Here is a 13,485-nt window from a genome sequence, read left to right on the forward strand (position 1 = left end):
CCTGAAGGGAGGTGGGAGTAAGAGGTTGTTCTTTTAGGGTGGGAGATACTGATCTGCAGATAAAGGGACCAGAGCTAGGGATGAGAGGTAGAAATTGAAGATAAGTAGAGAGAATAGCCGATAGAGTGGTTGGGATCTGTAATTTTCTTTTCTCTTTGGAGTTTTGGTTAATTTTTATGCAATTTAACTAATTTGCATTTAATATAAACAAGATATACAAGTTATATACAGATCTTTATGTTTATTTTAAATTACTCTAATGTGAATAATTTGCTTAGTATTACTATTTGAAAAGCAAATAAGTAATCTTGATGTAATTTTTAGTGCTATACTAACAAGAAGCTATATGTTCCTTTCATGTTATTCCTTACTAAGGTAGTTTGGAAAATAGCAATTTGAGTAATTTAATAGGTAAGAAATATTGAAACACTTCATAAATTATCATAAAACAAGATTTTTGGCGGAAGGAATGTGTTAAATGAGGTCACCATGTAGAAATCATGTCATTTGTTGAACTTAACCCCATATTTTTCCGAACATGCATTAGATGAACTCATTAGGTTCAATGAAAAACAGTAAGAAAAAGAGGCATCTGGCACCCAACTGCCTGTTCTGACAAGGTTAAGATCACTCAGGCTAGTAATATTTCTCCTTTGTATACTGACATGGCCTATTGCTACAGAAACTGTGGAGAACTACTGAAAAGTTGGAAGTCTCCTGTCAGTAATATAACCTGCACAGGTGCAATCATTTATACTTTCTATGCTGCTCATGCTTAGCTTCTGTTGAAGTCACTTGGGTTAAATCCTCAAAGTACTTTAGTGTTACAAAGAAGCGTTCTGGAAACATGTAATTCATCTAAGCTGAAGTTTGTGCTATCATCTGAGAGTGTGTTCTATAAATGCATAATGGGAAATTAAGGTAGGTTTTTTGAGTATTGACCTGTTTTCTATTTGCAATTACTGTTATAAAATTTTTCATTGGTGTTTATTTTTATTTCTAGGTGAATAAGATCATAAACTTTACAAAACTTAGGTATTTGAATAGAATTCTTATTGAAATATCAAAATTACTGCTCTTTTGAAATAATTCTTTATCATTCACAGTAAAAAAATTAAGATTTTTATTACTGTATAAATATTTTGATGAGGCATTTGAAAATATTTTAATATTCAAATTTAATAAACTTTTAATTGTGTTTTATAATCAAGAGATCAAAATTTATGTTGAAGTTCCATGTATCTAGCTACTGAGTTATAGATTTTAATTGTCTACTGAGAGAGTCAGTTGAATAGAAAAGCAAAAAATTGTATAGTTGGTAGAAAAAATCTTTTTATATGACACCTTGTGGACACAAACCAAAGATTTTATTTTCTTAGATATTTTGTTTGCTAGCAAAATGCTTATATTTCAGACCAATACAACTTGAAAAGTTTACATTTTTGTGTAGCTCTTAATGTAAAACACATCATAAATAAAGATTCTGAGACATCATGTTAGGGTAAAGCCAAGCCTGTAGACAAGATCTATAAATTAGCTAAATTTAGACTAAGTGCTAGACTTGACTTTATGCCTTTTGACTATTAAACTCTTTAAGAAAAGTTAGCCCATGCTAGTAACTATTCCACTGTGATATTTTGTTGATGTTAGAGTTCTTATTTTGTTTCTGTGTTTACATTCTCTGTCCTGTTGCCATAGAAATGTCACTACCGCTGTTTAATTCTCTCCTGATTTTTCTGCTGTAATTGTTTTCTGTCCAAGATTATGTAATCTGTAGATTAAACATGCATGAAGTAAACTCAGTAGTATCTCTAAGAGTGGAAATAACTGGCTTAGCCATCTTCCCATCCTATATTCCTAGGTAATTTAATCAATTTCCAAAATTTGATTATCACCTCTGTTTGAATGTTCCCTAAATATATGGCCATAGTTTCCTTGACTTACAGATATAAATGTCCCAGAGATTCTGCATACTCAATTAATTCATTATTTTCCTGAACAAACTTGCTTCTTTTTTGCTTTCTTCTTCAGTTAGTGACATATCACCGTTCTTTTTTTTTCTTTAAGCTAGATATTTCAGAAACATCTTGATTCTTTCTCTTCTGTCTTATTCCTAATGCTATTATTCTGATTTGTCTTAATCTGCTCTCACAAGGTTTTATTTAAAAAATGCCAAATTGTTATCTTTACCTCTTAACCTTTTTCCTTCTCTAGTGTTTTGCCAGTAATATCACCGAAATTTTCTGTCTTCTCAAAAAAACTTTATATAGTTATTTTAAGTTTTAGCCTTAAGAACAACTAAGAAAAACCTATTTTTCATGTTGTTCATCTAGTGTTTGAATATTATTATCATGTTCTACGGAGTAATCTTTTGTTCTTTCAATTCTAACATCCTTGCCCAAACAAGCAAAACTAAAACCTATTTAATAAATATGAGGAAAACTGCCACATGACACGGACTTGTGAGAGATGTATATCTTTAGTTTCTTGTTCTAATAACCTTTCAAATCAAAGAAACAAAGAAATAAACAAAAACACCTAAGGGCAGTTTCGATACTTCCCTGGTGGTGCAGTGGTTAAGAATCTGTCTGCCAGTGCAGGGAAGATGGGTTTCATCCCTGGTCTGGGAGGATCCCACATGCCGTGGAGCAACTAAGCCTGTGAGCCACAACTACTGAGCCCACGTGCCACAACTACTGAAGCCTGCGCACCCAAAGCCCGTGCTCCGCAACAAGAGAAGCCACTGCAATGAGAAGCCCACGCACCACAACGAAGACCCAACAAGCCAAGAATGAATGAATGAATAAATAAATAAACAAACAAAGCTAAGGGCAGTTTTATAGAACTTACAGATGTTAATTTCAAAGAGATCATAGACATAATTTAGTTTGCCCTTCTTGTATTACAAAGAATAACTATTAGTTAGTAAAGTAATACAAATAGCTGCCATTTACTAAGTATCTACTTCATGCAGGAACTGCAAGTAAATAAGTGTGTATCTTATTTTCTTCTTCAACATGACTTTATTAAGTTAAAAGCTATTATTCCCATTGTACTTAGATTAAATTTTTCAAGGTCATCATTTAGAATTTGGTAACATATGAAAAACTTTATTATAATGACCTTTGTATAATGAGATTTGATAGGAATTTAACATTTTAAAGATGGTTTTCTTTTTATCTATTTTAGTTAGTAATATTATATACGTTTTCATACATATTTGTGATTCAATTTTCACAAATTGAAATTTATATTTATTCACAAAGAATGATCATTCCAAAATAATTGTTCTTAAAGACACATATAGGTTAAATTTGTGAGGCTCACTATTCTATTATCAAAGCATTTATCCTTGTGAACTAATCATTTGACATGCTTTTTGCAATTAACTCTTTAGAATTTTATGTATTGTGTGTAATTTAAAATATATCTTTAACTAGTTTAAATATTTCAATCAGGCGTTTCATTATTGGTTACTGAAATACCAAAAAAGATATAAAAGTAACTTAATATTTTTAAGGAGATATTAGAGAAGTATAATAATTTATCTTGCATGATTGGTAGCTAACAATAGAAGTATAAAAGGGGAGCTTTATATAATAATTATTTACAAGCTGCTATAAGCAATTGTGGTAGGAACTATTTCTCCATGCTTATATATCAATTTTGAAATGCCAGATGTTTTATAAAAGAAACAGGGTTCTGTTGATGCTTGCCAAACAAAATGACAGGTGTATGTGGTTGATGTATTTTAATCAAGTTGTGTTGCTACGCACATCCATTTAGCAGATTTTTTGTTTCTTACAGGTTTTCTTTTGCTTATTCTAATATGTGAGTATATTTTATTAATAATACTGGGTTTTCCTCATGAAGCTTTTTGTTTAAATCAGTTTCTTTCATTACAGAAACACCTGCTGCATTTCCAGACACGGTAAAGGAAAAAGAAACACCAGCCCCTGGTGAAGATATTCATCTAGAAAGTTCCATTCCTCATACTGATTCAGGAATCGGAGAGGAGCAAGTGGCTAGCATCCTGAATGGGGCAGAACTAGAGACTGGCACAGGCCCTGATGCCATGAGTGAGCTGTTATCTACTTTGTCATCCGAAGTGAAAAAGTCACAGGAAAGCCTAACTGAGAACCCCAGTGAAATGTTGAAGCCTGCGCCATCTATATCTAGCATTAGTCAAACCAAAGGCATCAATGTCAAGGAAATATTGAAAAGTCTTGTGGCCGCCCCAGTTGAAATTGCAGAATGTGGCCCTGAGCCTATCCCATACCCAGATCCAGCACTGAAGAGAGAAGCGCAAGCTATTCTTCCTATGCAGTTTCATTCCTTTGACAGGTAGGTACTGAACTTATTATTTACCGTGCTCTATGCATAGAAGGAAAATTAGAGTCTGTTAATTTAAAAATATTAGGAGGGTCTTGAAAACATTGTATTTTTTACTGTAGATTCTTACTACAAAGACTATCAAAGTGACAGGCCAACTGGATTGATCTCACAGGCATTTTAATATGTTTCAAAAAAGGGGGTTTCATATGAAATGGCGAAAGCACATTGAATTGGAAATATGGAAACACAGATTCTGATTATAATCTATCATCAAGTGACTACAGTAGATTGGAGAAGTCATTTTGTGTATATATATATGTTTTATATATTATATACATGTATATATAGATATATGTGAGGAAACTGGAAAGTAATTGTTTTTTGTTTTAGGGAGAAAAGATCAAGTTAGGAAGTCAAATGTTTCTTAAATGTCAAAATAAATATATAGTCAAAATGTAATATATATTCCATAATGTTTTCTCTAAAATAGCCAAACTGCTTTGTCCCAATTAGAGACAGTAATTGTTTTAGAGTTTAGGGGTTGAGGTGTGACAGTAAAGCCATTTTCAGTTGGGATGAATTATCTTTTTCATACATAAATAGGATTTAAAATTTGCCTATAAGCATTTCAACCAGCATCCTACAGATATTTCTTGAAAATTTATTGTGAAAATATGAATGGCATTAGTCATCATGTCAAATATAAAGAGAGAGAATCAGGTTTGTTTTCTATGAACTTAAAGTAGTAAAAGGAGATAAAATGTTTGCAGATAGTTGTCTATAAGATAAAATGTGTTAAGTGTCAGAAGTTTTTTAAAAACTAAAAAAAGGAGGGGTATAAAAGGTAGGAAATTGTTTCTTTTTTTTAATAGTTTGGAGGTTCATTCATATAGTTCCTTGGATGTTCCTTATGCCAATTCATACTTGGTTTGTGTTCCCAGGATATATGTGTATGTGTACTTATGAGTTTATATAAGCATAAGCATGTAAGTATTTGTATATATCTATAAATCTTTATCTATAAATAAATGGTATAATAATTTAACTTGGGGTCATAAATTCTATGTTCCATTTAATTTTTAAGTTCTCTACCTAAATTCTGTTAAAATATAAAACAGTAGATACAGAGAATCATTGTAATTTGCATAAGAGAATCCAGTGAAATAAACATTAAGTAAAATATTTCTGTTCTAATTTGGATTATCGTTAGAACAGTTTTTTTCATTAAAACTTAATGAAGCAGTCATCTGAGTGCCGATATTCTTAGCTACTCAAAATTTATTATACTTTTGAGGATATTGCTTTACAAAAAATAGAACTTTCCACTTGTTCCTGGTAGCATTTGTGCAAAATGCAATGAGAGTGGAATCATTCTTCTAAATTGCATAAGCAGAAATGAAATCGAGGAGCACAAAGCATATTTCAATTCTTTTTAGGAGAAGGGTCTCCAGTGTAGTTAATATATGCAGTAGCTCAAGTACTATCAAATGTAAATGATGAGGTGATATTGATGAAAGGAGGGGATTGAGGTCTCAGGGGGCGCTGATGACGGATTGAACAGAAGCGGCCTTGCACTGCACGTAACTCAAGTCTGTCGTCTTCAGTGCTCAAAGCCATAATGGGAGGTGGCAGTCTGAAATGAGTTGCCACGGCAAAGAGTATTATTTTTGAAATGCTTTCACACAAATCACTAGGCCCTGCATACAACTTAGTTTCATGCTTTAATGTCATCAGGAGGCACAAATTGGTGTGTCTAATTGTTTGCCACCTGCCAGGAAAATGAGCTGCCAGCCAGCCAGACGGGTTTGATTGTCTGTCAGCCATTCAATAGATTGAGAGTGACAACATCAAAAATTTAACTTCAAACTCTGGAGCTTTGAGCAGCTTTTCTGAGACATCATCCCCACAAGTGCTTCTGGACAACTGCATTTTTCAATTATATTTCCAATATATTGCTACCATTTGCCTTATCTGTCTTAAGGTAGCTATAATTACATTATGAAGTATATAAACATATTTCTGAAGCACTAAAGTCTGAAATTCAAGTTATGACATGTCTTTTAACATCAGATTGAATTCCTTGAAAATAGGATCCAAGAAGACAGGCTTTAGAGGCAAGTCTTGAATACTTACAGTTTCAAACACAGAATTAGCATGGGTCTTACTCTACCAATAATGTATTTTTCGTTTATATCTTTAGTTGAAAAATAGCTGTAAACTCAGCCGCTCATTTCTTTGTAACTAAATCATACATAATAATATTGTACAATCGCAGTGGAAATCACCTAGGATTTTCCTTTTGTTAGCCAATAGTTTATTTGTTCTATTGAAAACGTGCTAACAATGTATTCTTTATACTTATTCTAGATTGTAAGTTTGGGAATAACTTCCTAAAACAACTGATGTTAATTGAGTTATGTTAACTTATGTTTTACATGTGGAGTTTCTCCTCACTTAGGATGGCACATTGATGAATTTCAGTGTTTTGAAGTTTGTAATATCGTTTTCATTCGGTAAATTGCAACATCAAATTTTAGAAACATTTAGACTTAACTAAAATAAACCTTTTTCTTTTAGTATTAAATCTTTCATCAGGTTGTATTATGAAATATTATATAAATTTTATCTATATATATGGGAAATGCTGATTCTTTTTCTTTCATTTCCTCCAGTCATCATCTATGCAGATTTAAGTATATGTCTTTGATTACAATGAGTGGCCCTAACAAATGTATATTTATGCATTGTAAAGCACTGAAAATCCTAGACATCCGCTACTGTCATTCTATAGATGGAACACACTGTATGTGTAGAGGAAATATGATTATGAAACTACAAGAGTTTTTCTACTGTTTTGTTACTATGAAGCGAAGAGGAATATTTATCGTGGTTTTATTTCTAAGAGAAGAGTTTAATAATCTCATAATAGAACTTATAAATCTGGTTGCAGAGTTCCCCAACAGTACTGTCTCTTGTGGTAGATTTCTGTGTAGATCTATGGTTTATAAAATAGCCTCGCTGAGCTGTATTTTTTTCAGGCATCAGTAACTCTGTAACTTTTAGATTGAGGGAATGCTTTTCTCTAAAACCACCAATTAAGCTTTACCATATCCTGTAAACTAAAATTTAACCCTGTATATCCAAATGCTTTTAATCTTTTGAGAATTTTATATATATCTGTGATTTAGCTCAGTCTTAATTCTCCAGGGATTCCTGAGACGCCCCCTTAGTTTGGACAAAAGACAATAAAAAAGGCAGAGGACAATATGCTTCTCCATACATTTTAACTGTCGTTATATTTCAGAAAATTACCTTAAGTCTGGGATATCACAAAAAGCTAGTAATTGTGTTGCTTCTCTGGCTAGTATACAATGATCTTATGATTTATATTTCATCCTTTTTGATTTCACATACCTGCTTGTGTTTCAGTTGCTGGGTTTGATATGTTCGGGCAAATTAGTTTGTATTTTTTCCCCTCAAACTTTTAATATCCTTGCTTCCAAGTGTTTCATTCTCTAAAAAAGAAAATCTCTGAAATAAAAAATATTTTGTAAATATTATGGGACTAAAAAACAATATATATAGCCTTCATATTACTGAACCTAAACTATAAGCTTAGTCTAGGTATTCTCTCTCTAGTTTTTTAACATTAATGTTTTAAATATTAGTGCTAAGGATGACAATTTAGGATAAATAAAAAAGAAATGTTTAGTAGAGATGATGGAATCCTCCTACATTGATTTCTTTAAGCTTAGAATTAAGTCAGAATATGAAAACTTACAATTACTGCTGAGTACTTCAATTTCTGTTCTTACAGTTTTCTAATTTTTTTTAAAAAGTGTTTTGATTATATCACTTAAAGGATGAGCAAGTAAATGTAAGCTACATTGATTAAAACTCTGCCAGCCTTTACAATTGAAAGTTTCTATGATACCTAGCCACTGAAATCCCAGCTTGTATTATGCTCCAAGTACCCTGGGTATAGTATTTTAAGGCCAGTTGCCAGAAGATGCAGTTTTGACCCAGCATGGTTGTATCCTAATTTCCCCAATGTTGTTGCCTTTTTCTCTCCTGGCATTTCCACAGACAGTTCAGTGAGCTGAAAAAAGCATCTCTCTTTAAAGGGTGGACTAATGAAACACTCAGTTATTTTTCATACATCCTCTTTCTCTACGGGTATTCTAAATACTTTACAAGATAGCAATGAATAAATCATGAAAACATCATAAATAAACTTGTGATTTCTAATGAGCTGCAGTAAATTGTAATGTCAGCTTAAAAGCAGAAGTAAATTTTTTTTCTTCATAGTTTCAATTTTTTCTTTCAAGATAAATGTTTAACAACAGTAAGCCTTGTTAGATAAAGAGTAATAATCTAGAAATTAGAAGAAATGGCTATCAGTAATGGGTCTCTGTAATTAGTTGTGTGACCCTTATCTATTCTCTTTGGTTCTCTGGGACTCAGTTTCCCAACATATAGAATAATGCATTATTTCCAAAAAGTCCCATAAAGTTCCAAATTCCTAGAATAAATGAGATGGCCTTACAGTTTGTCTCAAAAAGTGGCCGATAGTTATGAACTTGGTTAAAAGACCTGAAATCCAGAAAAGATTTGACATGCCCAGTTTCAAAGCTATCACCTGTTTCCAGGTGTTCCCCCACCAAATGCATCTTCCACATTTATGTCAGAGATGTTTTTCTTAAATGCAATACTGATGAAGATTTTGAAACCATTTCTTATTACACAGTAAAGGATGAACTTCTTAGTTTGGAATATAAAGTCCTCATCTTTCACCAGCCGTAAGGATCTATTTGCAGTCCTTCAATCTTTTATGATTTTTCATATCTCTTCGCCTCATGAAGTTTCTAATATTGAACTTTCCTCTTCTTGGCTGATTCCCATTGGTCCTTTTCAATTCAGCTTACTCTTCCCTGATAAAGCTCATCCTTTATGTTTCTGAAAGTTCTTGTGCATAACTCTAATCAGAGTTGTTATTGAAATACATTGCAGTTGATTTATTTGTCTCTTGTATTTTCTTCAAGTATCTCTGACACGGGTTATGTCTTACTTGTCTTGGTATCCCCTAACTTGTCAGTGTAGTTGTATTCCCTTAACCTGTCAGTGCTCAGTAAGTGTTACAGAAGAGAGGGAGCAAGTGGAAAGAAGAAAGGAATTATTATAGGATCCATGAGTGAGATATAAAACTCACTTGTCTTAATAAGTCACTATTTAAAAGCCATTTCTTATCTTCAGTATCTCGCTTTACACTTAGGACAGTTCTTGAGGTGTACAGATCAAATAGTATCCTTTTTACAAAACTCACATAACTAGTTAATGGAGATCCCCAAGACTCTGTCTTTGGACCACTTCTTCCATCTATTTGCATTGACTTCTTTGGTGATTTCATCCATGTTCCTGGCATTAAATAACATATAGTCTGATTACTACCAATTTTATGTCTCAGCCCAAACCTGTCTCCTAAACTGAAGACTCATCTATCTGATTGCTTATTCAACATTACTACTTGGATGATTAATAACAGTTATAAAACAACAACAACAACAAAAAAAAACTGTTCCAACCATAGCAGTCCCTATCTTAGTTAATGGCAGTTCTGCCCTTCCAGTTGCTTAAGGCAGAAATCTTTACGTAATCTTTGACTTTTCTCTCATACCCACATCCAGTCTTCTGCAAGTCGTGTTTGTTCTGCCTTCTTAATATAGTCAAAATTTGACCCATTGTTCACCAGTTTCAGTTTGCAATTCTGATCCAAACTACTCGCATTTCTTACTTAGATTATTGTAGTATTCTCCTAACCAGTCTCCCCGCCATTTGCCTTTTCCCCCTTGTCTATCCTTAACATAGCAGCCAGCGTGATCCTGTTACAACCTAATGTTATATTGCTCCCCTATTCCTAAGCTTTTAATGGCTGCTGATCCCACTCTGAGGAAAAGACGGCATCTTTACAGTGGACTATAAGGACCTATGATCTGAGGCCCTGTTACTTGTTTAATCTCATCTCTTATATCTCTGCATATCACTCAATCTTCTCAAGTCACACTAGCCTTCTTCCTGTATGCTATCCCATGACACTCTTCCCTAGATACCCTCCTGGCTTGTTCATTCACCCTGTCAGTGTTTCCTCAAATACCACCTTTTGAATATGTCTTCTCTTAGCCAGCCTTCCAATAATACTCGTTATTCCTGTCTATGCTTATTTTTCTCACAACACTTACCACTTGGTATACTATATTTAATCATTTATGTTATTGTATTTTCTGTCTCTCCCTATTGAAATGTAAATTCCATGAGGGCAGAGATTTTGTCTGTTCTATACATTGCTATATCTCAGAACTCAGAACAGTCCCTCACACGTCAGAGTTAAATGAATGAGCAAATCTTAAGATCACACCCCAAATCTATGGCTTTGAGATAGGATGAATTCAATGATGGAAAATTTTACACTTACATGTATTTTGTAATACACTCAATGTATTACAAAACATATAATTAATCACTCAGTGAAACATTTTGTTGAAGTGAATTAGATAGAATAGTTTTCTGGCTTGTGCTACTTTGATGATAACCTTTACAGCCTTGGCACATGTATAGATTATATGTAGTATAAAGGAATTTTCCACTTCTTTATAGTTTTCAGTCTTAAAGTTGTGGGACAGAAGTGTGAAATTGTATGGGAAAATATGGAAAGAATATTCATAAGATAGAATAATGCATTTTTTAAAATGTGTGTAGTGTAGAGTATTCTAGATATCCATCAGTATGACTGGCAGATCTAGTAGAAGAACGGAATATGTTAATAGTTTAGATTGTTGGCTCAACTTTTGTGGCTATATTTTTGAAATCCAGATAAAAATTGTATGCTCACCCTAGAAAAATGTATATACTCTAAAAATTTGTGTGTTTTTATGCACCCTAATGGGGTACCCACAATGGGTACATAGACTCCTAGGTAAGCCTTTTGATGTAGGGGGGGATAAGTAACCAAGTGGAAAATGTTGACTAAGATTTTGTAAAAGCTGAAAATTTTTACTTTCATATATAAGTAGTTGCAAATACATAATAACATTCCAGAAAATAACTAATACGCTATCAACACATACTGGCAAGTATAAACATTCAAATAATTTGTAAAATATATTGCTTAGGAGAGAGAATGGTCTGAGGTGTTAGGGAATGGGTAGTGTTGGTGAAGAAATGATATTAAGGACCAAAATGGACAGTCCTCTGATTCTAGATAAACAATTTCGGCATAATAATCGAAGGGGAAATAGTAGTTCTGACAAATACATAAAATTATGGATTGAAAAAGAATTGGAGAAATCAGTCAAACCAGCTTCCCACCTCTCTCACCACCACTCTTGTGACATGGTCGTCCTATCCCTTTGAACACATCAGTGTTTGGAAACTGGTGCTCATAAAAATTACTAGACAGTTCTTTACCCTGTTGGCCCTAATCTGATATTTGGAGATACATGGAAATTTCATCTTGTTTCCTTGTCAAATGCCTTCAGATTTTAAAAAATTGGTGTAATTTTTTCTCACGTCTTTACTATAATTTTCTAGACTCTCAGTCTTTCCTGATATGACTTGTGTTCTAGATCTACTGTCATCCTAACTGTTCTTTTATGGACATGATGCTTTTTGTCATTATTCTTGAAATATGGTGCCTAAACCTATACATAGGACTTTATGAGGTCTGACAGTCACAAAGTATATCAGGATTATTGCTTCTTTGACTCTGGATACTGTTGCTGAGGTAGACCCAGATCGCATCAGCACTTTTGGGAGCCATAGCAATACTAATGATAGCTAAAATGTTTGGACCACTTATAATATTCCAGGTAAAGTGCTAAGCATTTTATATGCAGTATATCCTTTTATCTTTGTAACAATCTTATGAAGTACAAACTATTATGTCTTATTTTAAAGGTAAGGAGAATGGAGCTTAGAGAGATTTATTTGCTTACTACCTTAGACATATATATACTACCAAAGTAAAATAGATAGAGGTAGAATTCTAACTCAGGTCTGTTTGACATTAAAAACTGGGCTTCTAGACACTGTACTCTATTTATATCCCATGTTGTACTAACTACCAGACTGCTGAGTTTGCTGTCAGTGAAGTGTCTGGAGGCTTTCATGTCAATTGCTATTAAATCAGATGTTTTTAGAAGTTTTTTAGTAGAAAGGCATTTAATGTTGTTTGCATTTATTTACAAGCCATCATTACAGGTTGTTGAGATGAAAATTTTTTCCCTCATTCATATAACTAATTTTTCATAATACATATCTCATACCCTCAGTACTTGACAAGATGCCTGTAGTAGCCTGTTACAGAGAGCTTTTGTACAAAGTTGGTAATGATCGGTTTCCTACCATCTACAAATTTGTCTCACAGCACTGTCAATCAGCCTGTGTTTCTGTATTTTATCCATAAGGATTTTAATGAGAGATTTAGGGAAAAATATTGTAGTTTTACTAATGACTTCTTTTCAAATCAAGAATTGATCATTTTCTCTTCTTTCTAGATAGGCAATGAAATAGTTTAGAAGTTTAGGGAAGACTTTTGATGATAAATCCAAAATATTAGTTTGGTTTCTTTTCTATTGATCTTTATGTAGATCACTGTAACTAAATACCTTATCTTGGAAGCAGAGAATTATTTCACTTTAGAAAATGGTAACAGTTATTAACATTTATAAGGCGTCTCATAATTGACAAAGTTCTTTTAAATACAGTCTCATTTAATTTCTCCAGTCATATGTGAAGTGGCATTTGTCTTGCCATTTGTACTGAAAAACTGAAATTTAATATCACATAGCTTGAGAGTGATTTAGTTCTCAAGCCTTAATCTTCTAACTCCACGTCCTGTATTCTCCATAATGTCACACCACCTCTCAGTGAAATAAATGAAGGTGTTCGATGAGGAATGATCAATGAAGGGATTGAAAGCATAGTGTGTACTTTTGGAAATTTAATAAGATAGTTGAAAGTTCAAGGTTGAGTCTGATGAATTTGACACTATCCATTAAGGAAAAAAAAAAAAGTATCCAGAAAGAGATAATGAAGATTTTTGTCACGAGTAAAATTATTTAAGATTATAATTACTTTGGTCACAAAAAAGTTTTA

At 33.0% G+C, this 13,485-nt stretch overlaps 1 protein-coding gene across 7 annotated transcripts in view; it reads left to right on the forward strand.

Annotated features, from left to right (window-relative positions):
* Window positions 1-13,485, forward strand: part of NBEA (neurobeachin) — a 623,898-nt gene that overhangs the window by 232,623 nt on the left and 377,790 nt on the right. For all 7 annotated transcript variants that reach the window (XM_033843595.2, XM_073795053.1, XM_019936759.3 and 4 more), the window contains one exon: window positions 3,906-4,344. In XM_033843595.2, the coding sequence (XP_033699486.1) occupies window positions 3,906-4,344 (439 nt within the window). The remainder of the gene's footprint in view (window positions 1-3,905; window positions 4,345-13,485) is intronic.

The sequence above is a fragment of the Tursiops truncatus genome, chromosome 18 (genome assembly GCF_011762595.2).
Source record: "Tursiops truncatus isolate mTurTru1 chromosome 18, mTurTru1.mat.Y, whole genome shotgun sequence".
Classification (NCBI taxonomy): Eukaryota; Metazoa; Chordata; class Mammalia; order Artiodactyla; family Delphinidae; genus Tursiops; species Tursiops truncatus.